The 14,738-nt window shown below is 49.8% G+C and overlaps 6 protein-coding genes across 6 annotated transcripts; 3 read left to right on the forward strand and 3 right to left on the reverse strand.

The window, feature by feature from the left end:
• Nucleotides 1-133: 133 nt before the first annotated feature.
• Nucleotides 134-3,852, reverse strand: BO87DRAFT_461762 (putative DEAD box helicase involved in nonsense mediated decay; the record flags this gene model as incomplete). Its single annotated transcript, XM_025629115.1, has 5 exons — nt 134-723; nt 786-879; nt 952-2,975; nt 3,048-3,406; nt 3,466-3,852. The coding sequence occupies 5 exons, from the start codon at nt 3,850-3,852 to the stop codon at nt 309-311; spliced, it is 3,279 nt and encodes a 1,092-aa protein (XP_025476642.1). The 3' UTR covers nt 134-308.
• Nucleotides 3,853-5,229: 1,377 nt separating this feature from the next.
• On the forward strand, nt 5,230-7,675 carry BO87DRAFT_141220 (WD40 repeat domain-containing protein). The gene is made up of 4 exons (XM_025618117.1): nt 5,230-5,367; nt 5,430-7,104; nt 7,172-7,419; nt 7,480-7,675. Exons 1-3 carry the CDS (start codon nt 5,328-5,330, stop codon nt 7,392-7,394), a joined length of 1,938 nt encoding a protein of 645 aa, XP_025476643.1. The 5' UTR covers nt 5,230-5,327; the 3' UTR covers nt 7,395-7,419; nt 7,480-7,675.
• Nucleotides 7,656-9,159, reverse strand: BO87DRAFT_141227 (uncharacterized protein). Its single transcript, XM_025618118.1, has one exon. It carries the CDS (start codon nt 8,955-8,957, stop codon nt 7,896-7,898), a length of 1,062 nt encoding a protein of 353 aa, XP_025476644.1. The 5' UTR covers nt 8,958-9,159; the 3' UTR covers nt 7,656-7,895.
• Nucleotides 9,160-9,361: 202 nt separating this feature from the next.
• BO87DRAFT_399857 (serine protein kinase) lies at nt 9,362-10,830 on the forward strand (the record flags this gene model as incomplete). Its single annotated transcript, XM_025625476.1, has 4 exons — nt 9,362-9,660; nt 9,742-9,975; nt 10,099-10,438; nt 10,495-10,830. The coding sequence occupies 4 exons, from the start codon at nt 9,362-9,364 to the stop codon at nt 10,828-10,830; spliced, it is 1,209 nt and encodes a 402-aa protein (XP_025476645.1).
• Nucleotides 10,831-11,053: 223 nt separating this feature from the next.
• On the forward strand, nt 11,054-12,363 carry BO87DRAFT_379322 (PRP38 family protein). The gene has a single exon (XM_025624008.1). It carries the CDS (start codon nt 11,163-11,165, stop codon nt 11,919-11,921), a length of 759 nt encoding a protein of 252 aa, XP_025476646.1. The 5' UTR covers nt 11,054-11,162; the 3' UTR covers nt 11,922-12,363.
• On the reverse strand, nt 12,169-14,277 carry BO87DRAFT_141269 (heme-dependent oxidative N-demethylase family protein). The gene is made up of 3 exons (XM_025618119.1): nt 13,489-14,277; nt 12,956-13,421; nt 12,169-12,897 (listed from the first exon to the last, which is right to left on the reverse strand). Exons 1-3 carry the CDS (start codon nt 14,003-14,005, stop codon nt 12,417-12,419), a joined length of 1,464 nt encoding a protein of 487 aa, XP_025476647.1. The 5' UTR covers nt 14,006-14,277; the 3' UTR covers nt 12,169-12,416.
• Nucleotides 14,278-14,738: the final 461 nt, after the last annotated feature.

A 14,738-nucleotide genomic window follows, 5' to 3' on the forward strand; every position in this document is an offset into this window, starting at 1 on the left:
GGGGGTTTGTGGGAAACGGACGTGGTAGGAAAGTACTACTTGGGGACTAAACAGCAGCAGCTCCATATTCTACTTGGTACTAAACTCCGACCTCCATCGTCTTTACTAGAAGGAACTATCGCCAGAGCCTCCGGGCCAATCAGAATACGGGAGCAAGCCTTGACATCATCGCCGACTTCCTTGATTGACTAAGAAAACTAAAATATCACACACCACGTAGCAGCCCTATCTACTTATTTTTGGTGCTGGGGCTCATGAAACTCTAAGTTTTTCCAGCCCATGCCCTCGGATTTCCTTCCAGTAGGCCGTCAGATCTCCATGAGATTTTCTTCCGACAAGGGAACCGTGGTGTCGCGTTCCTGAGGGCTGCTTGCCACTTCCGTCTCGGAGAGAAGAAGATCTTCATCCTCCTCTGTTCCTGGTGTGGGCCGCGCTGCCGCGGCGGTCTCGGTAGCCTTCTTCAGCAAAAGCGCGTCGTGCTCCTTCGCACCTCCACTTGCAAACGCCTGGTAATGTCTGACCGCTTCGGGATAGGAACTCGGTCCCTCCAACGGGGCGGTGGAGCACTGGGACTCATGATGGAGACGTAAATTATCGAGTTGTGAAGCCACCTCGCATGTGCACCTGCAGATATGGCTTATTACACAGGGTTTATTGCAGACGTGCTTGCAAGCCATCCGCTTGTTGCAGATGTCATTGCACTCTACCTGTTCATGAGAAAAGCTGTGTTGTTGCGACTATGTTAGCTTCATCCCGCTCCTTTAGACTAGAGTTATTGCGCCTACCTGTGGCATTTGATGGGACAGGGATGGCCGCAATCCAACGTTCCATCACAATGGCAATCACATCCGCCGTTTATCTTGTTCCAGTCGGAAAGACCTGGGTGTCAGGTGTCAGGTGTCAGCTAAACATTCACAATGCACCTTGATCTCAACGAAGGATTTTTCAAACCTTGTATAAAAGTTGTCCGCTTGTGTTTTACACATGTGACGGGCAGCTGTGTTCCCAGACGCCGTGGTGATTTGTTGTTGGCCATCAATGTCAGTACATCCCGCCAGAGTTGATTCTGTTGTGCCAACGATATTGCGTTGCCGAACATATAAAACCCGCGTCTTGCACGCGACAGTGCAACACAGACCCTGTTTGCAATCGACAGGAATCCAATTTCATTCTCCCCGCTCCGAACAAGTGAAAGGATTACGATCTCGTTTTCTTCTCCCTGGTATGAGTCAACAGTTACCACCTTCATGTACTGGCCTTGAAGGTACGGATGGTGTCTCAGAACGGTCAAGAGCTTTTTCCTCTGGCCATTGTAGAAGGTCAGAATGGTTATATCTTTCACAGTGTTGCCATTCTGTACCAGGTAGACAACAAATTCTGCGATCATCTGGGCCTCCATGTCGTTGTATTTGGACGCAAGGCTATCTCTGCTCTCTGGCCAAATATGAGTGAAAAAGTAGGAGCGAATGATCCCCATTCCTCTCACTCCAGGTCGTTTGCGTACTGACTCATGATCATTCAGTTTGCCGTATATAGGCTCCAAGAGTTGACGGATCTCCGGTGCCATTCTTCTTTGCCTGTTCAGCATGACGTACTTCATTCCGTTCTTGACCAGTCGCTCAAACATGGAGACTCCCAGATTGTAGGGCTCGCCCCCGAGCTCCTGAACAGTGCAGTGCCCTCGGAGCTGCTGGTGGTCACCCACGAGTATCATGTGCTGGAGTGAGTCAAAGCACGCAGCAACAATTGGCGCCTCAATAGCCTCGGCGGCTTCTTCGATCAAGACGATCTTCGGTCTGAGGCTGGAGATCAGCCCCCGGTATTTACTCAGACCTGTGGCTGTCATCCCGATCACTTTCGCCGTCCGAAGAACGTGGTAATCCCGTTCCCATTTTCCAATGAGGATATTCTCACAGTTCTTCGAATAGAGTAAAACCTGTTGCCGAAGACTCTCTGTCATCTTGGTCTTCAATTGTTTCCGGAGGACATCATAGATTGCCCCCCGAGCCTCTTCTCTCACCTTCCACAGATCCTTCTGCTTCAGGTTTTCGATAGCAGAAGTCTCGGAGCACGAGATTTTGCAGCCGCAAACGCCATCCTGAAGATTGATAAATTGTCCTTTGAGGATCTCGTAATCATCCTCTTCAATGCCCTGCTCGGCCTCCAATTCCTTCAGTTGTTCGTACTCGAGGTCTACCTCATCCTCCTCGAATCCGAAACTCTCTCTTTCATACCCCACTTCGAATGGTACCAACTTGTCACCTAGCCAGACTACCAGCGGGTCGGTATCTTCACTATCAGTGGGACGAGTCCAGCCTTCAGCACCTTTCTTTAAATTGTCGAGCTGCGTCTCCGTCAAGAGGCCATACTCAACAAACAGAGAAGCAGGAAGGGGCACGTTGGTGTTTTCGGCGTTAAAAGGCTGCAGAATTCTGGAAATGGCTTGGGTCAAGGCTTTCTGCTCCTTTCTGGCCGCTCCCAGCACGCTTCCATGTACCGTGACCGCTGGTTCATTTTGTCTGACACAGTAGAGAGTCCTTCGTTTTATCTCGGGGTCATTGCTCCGTGAACCGACCCTGATATAGCTCGTTTCAAAGGAAGCGACAAGCCTCAGAAGTTGGTCCAATGCATGGTTCGTCTGGGAGGCCAGGATCATAGGAGAATCCCCTTGCTTCACGTTTGAAAGGAGGATCCTCAGCGCAATAACAGACACATAAGTCTTGCCTGTGCCAGGAGGGCCTTGTATGAGCGAGAGCCTCTTTGTAAGCATTTCGTGTAATGCTTGCCATTGTGTACTATCCATGGCCTGGTTTGGTTCTCGAGGCCAATTTTTTAGGATGTCAACTCTGTGTCCCTCGGCAGCCTCGGCAGACTCGCTGGCTACGGACTGTATGTCAAGGACAGGATCCTGTTCCACATAGTCCGGGGCTCTGACATTAGGATCAAGCAGGCAAATGTGCTCAGAAAGAGGAAATCTATGTTATAGATCAGAATCTATTCATTGAAACGAAGAACTTTGTGCAACGTTGCAATAAAGCTCTACTCACTTTTCTTGTTTCAACTTCTGGAGTGCTGCCATCGTGTGCCTCACAGATTCAAAGTAGCCATCCTTGGCTTCTACCATGATCCATTCCTTCTGAGGGTCGAATTCAAAGTCTTCAGGCCTAGCAAGGAAGATATCAATCTCCGGAGGATGCTTTTGAACGCCTTCAAGCGGCCTGGCAGCAACAATGGCAACGATGCACTTCTGCTGAAATGCGTCATCTGCTGGACTAAGCGCAACCATAGAGCCGCTGACAAGACGCTTAGAATATTCCCACGCGATATTTTTCTCCGCTCGGCGAGTGGAGAAGCGGATCCTGATTCCTAGACCTCTTTGCGCGAATGTGATACCGGTGAAGTAAACCTGGAGCAATTTCCATACTGTCAGTAAATCGAAGAAGATTCGCGTGTTATATCATTTACCTTATCATAGATGGATACAAGCTTGGTGTCAGTCATCTTGGGGTCATCTCTGACGTATGCAACGGCGTCTCTGAGAGGAGAAATTGCATCTTCTCTAAGGAGCTCATAGTGTGCTTTGAGATACTCATCGGTCGAGTTCCAAGGACCCGTAATTTTATTTGGAGTCAATTCCACATACTCATTCTCTGCAGAACCAAAGTTGCCCAATATGTCATCTGACGATGGAACGTCCGGCTTCTTTAGCCACTCCTCAGCAAAGTCAATAGATGGTTGGGCAAGGTACTCTCTGATGTCTTTATTGACCAGCAGATGGGTGTCCATATCTCGCTCTGACAGCCGGGGATCTGAGCGAGGAGTCCCGGGCCGATGGTAATCCCCTGAGTCCATATTGATGGGGCTTGAAGGGTTCAGAAATGATTCAACGAGTAAATATCAAAGTCTTGGTTGTGCAAATGGCTATATTGGAGGTTTAATATAAAAGGTAGAGGGTTTGTAAACAGCAGAGTAGTAAAGTGTCAGAGAGGTGCTTTGTATGGGAAGAAGGACTTGTGGAGAGATCTCGAGGCGATGAGGAACTGGAGGGGGAAAGTGAGAAGTAGGAAGGAACATACCGTGTAATTTATACTACAATTCCTACAGTACCTATAGTTTTCACAGTGTATACAGTACGTATCTTGCCTATGAGTTAGGTAATGTACTTATCTGCTCTTTACCTAGTATTCACTTCAATAACACTTGGCCGATAGCCTGATACCATCTTTCGGCTGCACTTCACTCGCTTCTTCGATCGCCGTTTGCTTGTGCCCGGCTGCCACTTTCTTCAATTTTTCAATTTAGCTATGTCTAAACATAAGATGGGAGTGGAGTTAGATTATCAGGTGTGTCTAGTAATTGTGAAGTTTACGTGTGGCCGTGGTGTAACATTAGCCATCTAGCTATAGGTTGAGGAAGTATAGGTACTTCTCTGTTTGCAGGCCGGACTATGTTGTTAATCCGGCCACAGTAACTCCAGCAAGCAGAACTTCGTAGGAAAGACTTTATCTCCTTTCTACTTTCATCAGCTCATTCATTCGGCTTCTACTGCGCACGAAAGGAGAAGTATGGTATGTGAACTGTCATCTCGGGCATACGGTTATAAGGCAAATTTTGGAAGCTCTGAAAATCCGCTATTACTGTCACTATGAGTAAGTTACGCACAAGCCGGATTAGAGCTGATTTCTATGGGCATCTGGACTCTGATTGATACTACCTTTCATGACGATGCCCAACTGGAAGCTGTAGTAGGATGATACCGCTTTCCAACACACTAATTTTCAAGATAGTTGTGATATGTGCTCACATAGCGCTTGTGTGAAGCAAAGCAAGAGAGACAGGATTCCAGCAAATGCATCACTTTGTGTCTGGAAAATTATTCCCAAGATCACCAGTGAAGCTGGAGCCTTAATAGATGCACCAATCTGCGCTAACCAGATAGAGAGTGTTAATGCCTGAGGCATAAACAACACCGCAAAACGTGACCGAATCGGGGAAGGCCATAAGCGGGCAGCAAAGGATCAACTTACCCCAGAATCCAGTGATAGCTACATGTCGTGCTCTGCATTGTTCTGTGAGCCTCTTGTTCGCTGAAGGCATCCTCACGTGTGCGCGATTACATTCAGCACGATAAAGTGTGCGAAGCCAAGCTATGCACCCTTAGTCTGCGGGGTTGCTTTGCATTCATTGAAATTGTTGCGCCTTGCCTGTGAAAGGACCCCGATCTCCACCACGCGGTCACAGGGGAGTCGGTACACACGCCTCTCTATTCCCTGCAATATCCACTCACTTATCCAAATTGGCTTTTCGCCAATTCGTCTTACCGAACAATGGCTTCGATCGAAGATGACGACGATCGCGACCTTGCAGGTAAGCTTTGTGACTTCCTCCGGTTCATCTGGGCAACACTGATAAGTTCTCCGCAAACCCAGGCTCTCAAGACGGAAGTTCGGACAATGAAATGGAGGATACACTTCGGGATGCAGATGATGGAGGCAATGACAACGAACCTGATCCCGACGTGGACGCCGACCAAGATGCGGAAAGTCAGTCCAATGCTAGTCATGCATCCGAAAGCGCTGGGGTAGCGACGCAACCAAACGCGGATGTCGAAATGTCCAATACAACGGCTACGAATTCGGTTTCTGATCCACGATCTGTTTTCCATCCGAGCGTGCGGGAAAAGTGCCTGACAGCGCCTACGTTCGACATAGTCCCAACTACGGCCGCCCCTCACAGTACATCGATCAATGCGGTGACTGCGACCGCTGATATGAGATGGGTATTCAGCGGCGGCTCAGATGGATACGTTCGGAAGTTCAATTGGGTGGATTCTGTCAACAGCAAGCTGATGCTCACTGTGGCGCAAAGGCATCCTTTCGTCGACAGTGTCATCAAGGCGGGTGTACTGATGACGTACTGGGAAAACATGGACGGGAACACAATATCGCCAGTATACTCGCTGGCCAGCCATAGTGAAGGTCTATGGTTATTGTCTGGCTTGGAGTCCGGTAGCATCCGACTGCAATCAGTCCGTCATGATGAAGGAAAAGAGATCGCTCTTCTGCAACAGCATACTTCCGCAGTCTCTGTACTGAGCTTGACTTCAGATGAAAAGTCTCTACTATCTGGCAGCTGGGACAAGCGAGTATTTGATTGGGACCTTAACACAGGGCAGACCCGACGCGCATTCGGGTCTAGCGCCGGGCAGATTTCCGCTGTCGAGATACGGCCAGAATCCAGTCTGCCGGTTCCCAGAGACACAACCGAGATTCAACAAACAAATGGCACATACTCGTCCAATTATCAGGCTCCTGAGAATGGTAGCTTCAACTTCATGGATTCGTCGAACGACGGTGAAAACGGCACTGGCTCAAACCCGCAGGCGGGCTCTCCGGCTGATTCACTCTTCGGCGGTGCCGACTCGCTATTCGGCGACGAGAACGGGAATGGAGGAGACGAGGCCGGCGCATCTGGAAATGCATTCGGCATTGACGAGGATGATGAGTTTGGTAAAGCCCTTACTAATGGAGTGCTGCCAGATGCCGACGCCCCTGGAGAACCGGAACCGAGTCAGAACGGCGTTGCGGATGCTTCTGCTGCTCCGGCTCCGGATTCGGCCCCGGCCCCGGCAGGTGCTGAAGCTGCAACTGCCAATAACAATGCCGTCACTCAACCCCCTAGTTCTGGCCAGGCGGAGATGCCTAATGGCTCCTCTCAGCCGATAGTCAATGGACTACCGCATGCCGAAGAGCTGGAACCACCAAGCTATACTCAAGAGAGTGCTCTTCCTGCGCCAGCAGAAACAGGTGCTAATACGGATAATCTTTTCCTGGCTGCGTCCATTGATGGCACTATCCGAGTGTGGGATAGAAGAGAACCGGATGCCGTTGCTCGCATCACTTCTCAAAACTGCCCTCCTTGGTGCATGAATGCATGCTGGTCCCCAGACGGCAACTATATTTATGCAGGCCGTCGTAATGGAACTGTTGAGGAGTACAGCCTTCATAAGGGCCTTCGGAATGCTGAACGGATCTTCAAATTCCCTCAGGGTAGTGGACCGGTCACAGCACTCAAGGCCATGCCTAACGGCAGACATATCGTTTGGTACGTATTTTCGTCGTCACTCAGGCTCTACTTTCATTGACATGACTGGCTGACCGTCACTTCATAGCGCATCGCATGACATTCTTCGATTGTACGACCTCAAACATGAACAAGTGACTCGCCACTCCACAGTGCCCTTCTTGATTATTCCAGGACATCGTACCGGAACTGTATCCCAGCTATACATTGACCAGGCGTGTCGCTTCATGGTCTCAACAAGTGGTAACAGAGGCTGGGAAGGTAATACGACGGAGGTCTTGCTAGGCTATGAGATTGGGGTGCCTGGTTAAACGCCTGCCAGCTCCTTGCGGAAGAGTAAGTTTACCATATCATCTGTAACCTTGAAAGTATGTGGGCACTAATGGTTGTGTTTAGGCGTCAGTTGCCCTTTGGGTATGCAGTAGAATCGGTGTTCTTCTTGGACCCAAACATGAGGTGAAAGCGATGACTCAGACATCGCCTCTGCCACGGAAAATGCATGAATGACTAATGTGAATGACGTGAATGCAGTCGCTGATACTAGACAACCTGACTTCGATATACGATAGTATTTTGACATAATACATGATTCATATACACATGACTGCATAAAGTATCGCCGCGTGCCTCGGAGGGCACACATAAATATGGACACGAAAACCATCAATGTTACCGATATATATACCTCAACTCCCATGGGAACCTGGAATGCCAGTGACTCGCTTTCTTTTGAGCCATCAATACATTCGCTTGAAAAGAAGCCAACAAACGCCATAAGTACCAGCCAATATGCAAAAACAAAGAAAGAAAATTCACAAATCATATCCATCGTGGACTGCATCATCAAGGTCGAGGCCTTCGCAGACCTCATGTTGCCCAACCCGCCAAGATCCGAATAGTGGATTATGGGCCCATTTAACATGACCATCGTCGTCCTGCTCAAAATACACATAGCCTGGTTGCTCATCAGGATTGAACTCATCTTCATTGGGCGACACGCCATCAGGCCCCGTAACCAGATCACTAAATCCGGGAATATCTGTGTTTGGAACATGGCCACGAGCTTCAATGTGGCCGTTTTCCACGCTGTTCACCGTAATCAGGTATACGGGAGGCAGAGCCGAGTCTCTCTCTGCTCTCAAGGGCATAGGCAGCCAGGCTTCATTGTTGAACGACTCGATTCTGTTCTTGTCATGTCGCAATGGCAGCGGTCGGGAGAGAAGCATAGCATCCAACTTGGCGGTGTCGAGCAACAAACCCGGCGTTTGCACATAGAGGACACTGTCATATTGCATAAACTGGATCTGTCCCAGCCGCAGCAGCTTTGTATCGGTAGGCTTATAGCCTTCAGAAGTGGCTAGCGTCATATCAATGGGCAGAAGCCAGATACCGTACTCCAGACTTGCCGTTCTCAGCAAAGAAAGGGCCGTGGCGACTGGTTCGGTGAGCTTATTAGTGGGCATCAGGTCCCACTCACGCGGATACATGAACAGCCTATCCTGAACTGCAGTACCATTGGTTGCTAAGTGCTTAAAGAATAGAATGGCGGAGCAGATGTCCGACGGATCGGGGGTGGAGAGAAGCTGGAGGTATGCAAAGTTGCCCGTTGTTGCTTGTGTGGAACCAGCATCATCCCTCTTGTGCTGTTTATCGGCGACACTACCGGAGAAAACCTCTTGCCCGGCCCCTTGGTATGCTCCCACCGGGACCGCCGCCGGGAATGGTGGCGGAGGAGGCGGTCGGATGGCATGCTGAATGCTTCGGACAGACTGCTGTTGCAGGACATACCCCGAAAGGAAGAGCAGAAAAGTAAAGGTACAAATGACAGCTGTGGATATAATGACCGAGACCGTCGACGAAGTAAGAAGCACCATGACTGTCTGCGCGCCCCCCAGATTAATCGCTTAGTACGTGTCTGTGTATACCCGTCGTACGTAGCCTGTGGAGACTGAATTGTAGGCAGCACTGTTTTGATATGCACTAGTAACTGCTTTAGAGAGCCCGGCTTACACAGCAAGTATACGAGGAGTAATTTTCAATTCGAACCGGATGAGAATTCCAGCGATCATGATATTTGATAGAAGCATGAGTTTCTAGTCTGACACAGGCAGATGATCATCACAAACATTCACCCTGGCGGTGCCAAGGCCACACCATGTCTCAGCCTGTTGATTGTGGCCCGTTGGCCGTGCGACTATCGATAAGCTGCTTCTTGGCACTTTACTATGCATACCATCATGACCCTCTAGATGATAACATGCAGGAACAATAACTTAATATGCGCGTGAGAATATCCTCATCACTCACAAGGATACATACAATTTCTTCGTTATCATCAACACCCTCCCGACCATCAAAACACACCTCCATCCCTAACTCAACCCTCCCCCAAACACCCAAACCACCCCATGAACCCCAATACTCCTCCACCATTAACGCGGAGCCCCTCCACCGCTATACAACCAGCGGCTACCACCCAATAACACTAGGAAGCCACCTCCATCAAGGAAGATACAAAATCCTGCATAAGCTAGGATGGGGCGGATACTCCACCGTCTGGGCTGCTAGAGATGAACAGTACATACATATCTCAGTTTCATTATCCTGACATTGAAAGTTACCTAGTATCGAACAACCGCTAATAGAGAATTGTTTCAGAGAAGGGAAGTATGTCGCTATTAAGATCTGCGTATCGGAGAACTATAGCAATAGAGGGCATCGAGAAATGAATATATTGAAGAGTCTAGATGACGCTCAACACATCGTGCGCATGCTCGATCACTTCGATGTAGAGGGACCTAATGGGATACACCCCTGTTTGGTTCTCGAGATGTTGGGTCCAAGTGTGTCTGATTTGGTGGAGGGGCGGTTTGCAGATGGGAGACTCCCTGGGTGTTTAGCTAAGGATGTTGCGAGGCAGGCTATGATGGGACTTGATGCATTGCATCGAGGGAGATTGCACATGGAGGTCAATCTTTCTCTTCATGGTTGACGTCTCTTGCTTACATTGTATAGATTTCCATATTCGCAATCTGGCCTTCACTATACCTCCTACGACAATGTTCCCGAAGACGAATTCATCAATCTACTAGGAAAACCAGACATCGGGTACGTCCGCTGCAATGATGGTGGGAGACTGGGGACTGGGATTCCCGAGTATATTGTTAGACCTGCGAATATACATTCACAATCACGGCCTTTATCAGAGACCATTAAGATTGTTGACTTTGGTGAATCATTTCAAGGGGATGGTGCGCCCAAGACACTCCACACTCCATTAGTAGTTCGGGCACCGGAAGTGATATTCAAAGACCATCTGGATTATCGTGTGGATCTATGGAGTCTAGGCTGTATGGTATATCACGGTCCTACCCACCACTCTGATTATGTTGTGGCTGACTGGTGTGATAGTTATTCGAGTTATTTGTCGGTCAACCTCCATTTGACAACTTCTTGATCACTCCCAAGATTCTCGTCGAGCAAATGCAAGAAATGGCAGGCGAAGCATTGCCTGACAGATGGGTACCTTTATGGGAGTCAATACGTGGTGAGAATGTCACTGAAGCCGGGGGCCCTGGATTGCAAGAGTGGTTGGAGGAGATGTACTTTGATAGTGAGCGCAAAGAAGACTTGACGAGAGATGATATCGTGGAACTGGGGAGGATCATTCGGAAATTACTACGCTTTGAGCCAGGTGCTCGTGCTTCGGTGGAGGAGGATTTGGATGAGCCTTGCTTTAGAAATTGACATAGTTGTATAGTATGCTTCTGACATGGATATGCAATAAATTAAGGTGAATCTTCTCTGTCAACTGCATCTTCACTGTGATGTTAACATAGTGAATAAGTATACAACCCACACCGCCCACCACCTCAAAGCGGTACCACCAAACCAACCGGCAGAAAAACAATCCCATCCACCATCTCCACCACAGATAGAGATAGCTAGCTTCCCCAAGTCTACCTACATACCTATCCAATCATTCATTCAATTACCTTCAATATCCTCCCTACCCTCTCCCACCCCTCTCACCCCTCCCAAGAACCTCAAACAAACAAAAAACAGAAAAGAAAAGAACAATGACCTCCCACCGCGCCGACGCCAGCACCTTCCTCGACAACCGGGGCTACAGCGGCCCCCTAGTACGCGGCGTGAACCCAGCCACGCTCTTCGAAAAAGCCGTTCGGGACCGGATCACCGACTCCTACTACTGGAAAGAGCAATGTTTCGGGCTCAACGCCGCCACACTCTGCGACCGAGCCTTGGAACTGACCTGCATCGGGGGCGTATACGGCGTATCCGAAAAGCCCTCCCCATTCCTCTGTCTCGCATTCAAGCTCCTCCAACTCAACCCAGAACGGGACATTATCCTCGAGTATTTGAATTTCAGCGATCCCGACAACGAACCCACGAATGATGAATCCTACGAGGAGGGCGACGGGGTAGTCAAAGCGCGCGGCGACTTCAAATACCTGCGCGCGCTAGCGGCGTTCTACGTGCGATTGACGTTCGAGCCGGTGGAGGTGTATAAGACGTTGGAACCGTTGCTGTTGGATTATCGGAAGTTGAAGAGACGGGTGCGCGATTCGTTTACGTTGACGTATATGGATCAGTTTGTGGATGAGTTGTTGACCAAGGAGAGAGTTTGTGGTACGAGTTTGTGGAAGTTGCCTGCTAGGCAGGTTTTGGAGGATTTGGATTTGTTGGAGGTTAGGGTTAGTCCGTTGCAGGATGAGTTGGAGGAGATGGAGAGGAGTGATCGGGAGGAGGATGAGGATGAGGATGGTGGTCGTGATGATGAGGGGAGTGAGGAGGGAGAGAGGCAGGGTGATGATTGAGGTGTCCGGCTTGGTGTCTGTTGATTTTTTTTGACCTCTTTTCTGGGCCTCGGCCTTGCGGTGCGGCTGGGCTGGGCTGGGTTATCGGCTGCCTGTGTGTGCACGCAGGTTGCTGTGTATAAGCCTGGATCCCTGGGGCTGTCGGCTAGATGGTGTTCGGCTGATGGCTATCAGATCCGTGTGGTAGCCCACCGGTTGCGCCGTTCAGCGCCTACTCTAGCTGCTGCTGTGTGGCCGTTCGGAAACCCGCTCCGGCGCCATCTACGTTCGGTGAAACGATACGTGAAGCGACAGGCTACTGCTGCGGCTACGGATGTACGCACCTGGTCAAACTCGGTCCTCGTGGGATACTATTGAGTAGATTGCTCAATTTTGGAATGCGCTGAGATAGCCTCCATTAAAACACAAAGCATGGCATAGTCGGCAATAGAAGGAATGAAACAGCCTCCCATATATGCAAATCCCATCCACCCATCTGGTTTACATACGTAAGGATCAGAATCCCTGCTGGCGATGCCATTTCTCCTGCCAACCCTGGTACCAAGGACTGTCATCCAAGGTTGACACCTGCCAATTCTTGGGGACCATTCCCTTCTCTTCCTGCTCCTTGGCCCACTCTTCGAGCTTCGGCATTACAACGTGCTCCACGTGCCAGGTGCCTTTGTAATCCAGCAAGTTCTTTTTACCCTCCTTCAGGATCTTGGCCGTCAATGCAGGCACGCCTGGCTCGTCCTGGAATTCTGATACCGGGGTGAAAAGGGCCTTGAAGTTGAAAACAATGGCGGCGGAAAGAGGGAGACGACGGAGAGTCTGCCAGTCGACACGCAAGTGACAGTTGTCCAGCTGGAGGTTCGGGTCCTGGGAAAGGCGCAGTGTCTCGTGAGGGTCCCCTTTAGGCATGTACAAAGGCTGGCCGACCTCGAGTCCCCAAGATCCTCTCTGAATGGGCTTGTCGGCAGGCATCTTGGTAAAAAACCTAGGTATTTCCTATCAGATCATCCCTCGTGTCCATATCTATGGCCGAATGAACTTACCGATCCATCGAAAATTGCATCTTCTCTTTGTAGTCCGGAATGTCCTCGTGGATCTGATGCAGCTGAAGGCCAATTTTGGTTCCAACATTCCATCCCAAAGACGAACAGATGACGCCTGCGCGTAGGAAGTAGAATCCCGTCTTCTCATCGCGCATCATGATCCCAAAATCCTCTGGCACATTATTAATAAGAATCTCGAGGGGATGCTTGGACTTGATATCCTCTGTCGTTTCTAGGATCCGATTGTGCAGAATCTGGTTGTTCTCGACGGCAAAGTACTGCGGGTAGCGGGCACAGATAAACTGCAATACCATTTCCATGAGCTCCTTGCAGGCCAGTTCAGAGCCAGGAAGATAACCAAGCACGGAGCTACCATGTTTGGCGTACAACTCCTTGCGCTGTTTGACTCGCTCTTTGTAGGTTTTCTCGAGTTCAATCCACCAATCGGTCTCCAACTTCGTAAGGGCTATCGCGTTGCAAGTGGTTAGCTGGTGCTATTTGAGCAAACCAAGTATAAAACGGGAATAACGTACACATTGTCTGATGGTAGGACCACCGGAACGGGCGATAAGGTCGTGGCAACGCCTTGTCAATGTCGAACTCATAGTACGGCTCCGGCAAGGGCACGCCACTGAGTTCAGCATAGTCAGGGAAATCACCCAGAGTCTTCACATCTGCCACCGAGAATCCTGTTGGTGTATAGCTCTTGTCCGTGCATGTCTGGTAGTTCGTAGTCATAGGCAGTGGGTATTTTGCAACTTCTTCCTCGTCGACACTTTCACTGGAAATTGCAATTTTGGATGAATCGAGAACATGACGACGTTGTGGTGGAAAGATGTTCACATAAGGTGCAGAAGACGGTTCAGAGAGTTCCTTCTCCTCAGCCGCTGCTGCCCATGGCTGCCACCCATGTTTGGAGAACCTGTTGTTGCGAAGTCGACCTAGGAAACCGCTACCCTGCAATCTCCCGGTAACTAGGAAGAACCCAGCGAGTGAGAGCATGGCAAGGCCGATCAGCCATAGGTTACCCTGGTTGTTCAGTACGTCCATATTGGATACCTGCTGTCCCACAACGCCCAAAAAGACAATGAGACGAGAAGAGACCGTAGCCGCAGGGTTGTAGCGATCGGGACGCCGACAGAAACGCCAGAGGGAAACAAGAGCAAATATACCGCACCTGAAAAAGTGGAGGCGTTACGTGAATGGAAGTCGGATGCGGTTCCCATAGCACTGACAGGCAGCCATACTAGGAAAGCTCAGCCTGCCCCAGAATTCTGGGGAAATCCCAGCTGATAAATCGGATATCCTGCTGCATAAAGGTGGCATCCCTCGACAAAATTTACTCTGTTTGGTGCGGCAATGCAGATAAAACAAAGATAAGGACAGTATCAGTCAGATACGACGCAGAAGCTTTGATAACCGACATGCTTCTTCTCCATGGCCAGCGGTCAACACGACACGATAACAGGCTCAGGCGCAGACTCATGACGGATCGGCGCAACCGTTTTAGCTGAGAGACGCAGCTGATTCGCCAGCTCCCACTGCTCTTCCATTGGGACGATGCGCCGAGGGTTTTTAAGACGCGCCTATAGCAATGTCATGTCCCACCATCGTCCATCTGGTGCGTACTCGAGATAACGTTGGGGACACAACGAGACCGACCCAGAACACTAAAAGGGATGAGTACATCCGCTGCAATGTAACCAACAACGTTTGGTTCGTCGGCTTCAATTATATGTACCACTTATATCTCTCCGCCCTGTGGTAATCATTAGGTATACAG

The sequence above is a fragment of the Aspergillus neoniger genome (genome assembly GCF_003184625.1).
Source record: "Aspergillus neoniger CBS 115656 unplaced genomic scaffold BO87scaffold_31, whole genome shotgun sequence".
In the NCBI taxonomy this organism is placed as follows: Eukaryota; Fungi; Ascomycota; class Eurotiomycetes; order Eurotiales; family Aspergillaceae; genus Aspergillus; species Aspergillus neoniger.

Excerpts from the sequence above, each read along its gene's own strand:
- BO87DRAFT_141220 (XM_025618117.1), top strand. The coding sequence starts at position 5,328 with ATGGCTTCGATCGAAGATGACGACGATCGCGACCTTGCAG. Across the intron at positions 5,368-5,429 it reads CGACGATCGCGACCTTGCAG|GCTCTCAAGACGGAAGTTCG; the intron begins GTAAGCTTTGTG and ends CCGCAAACCCAG. Across the intron at positions 7,105-7,171 it reads AACGGCAGACATATCGTTTG|CGCATCGCATGACATTCTTC; the intron begins GTACGTATTTTC and ends GTCACTTCATAG.
- BO87DRAFT_141227 (XM_025618118.1), bottom strand. The coding sequence starts at position 8,957 with ATGGTGCTTCTTACTTCGTCGACGGTCTCGGTCATTATATCCACAGCT.
- BO87DRAFT_379322 (XM_025624008.1), top strand. The coding sequence starts at position 11,163 with ATGACCTCCCACCGCGCCGACGCCAGCACCTTCCTCGACAACCGGGGC.
- BO87DRAFT_141269 (XM_025618119.1), bottom strand. The coding sequence starts at position 14,005 with ATGGACGTACTGAACAACCAGGGTAACCTATGGCTGATCGGCCTTGCC. Across the intron at positions 13,422-13,488 it reads GTCCTACCATCAGACAATGT|CCCTTACGAAGTTGGAGACC; the intron begins GTACGTTATTCC and ends GCAACGCGATAG. Across the intron at positions 12,898-12,955 it reads ATGCAATTTTCGATGGATCG|GTTTTTTACCAAGATGCCTG; the intron begins GTAAGTTCATTC and ends GGAAATACCTAG.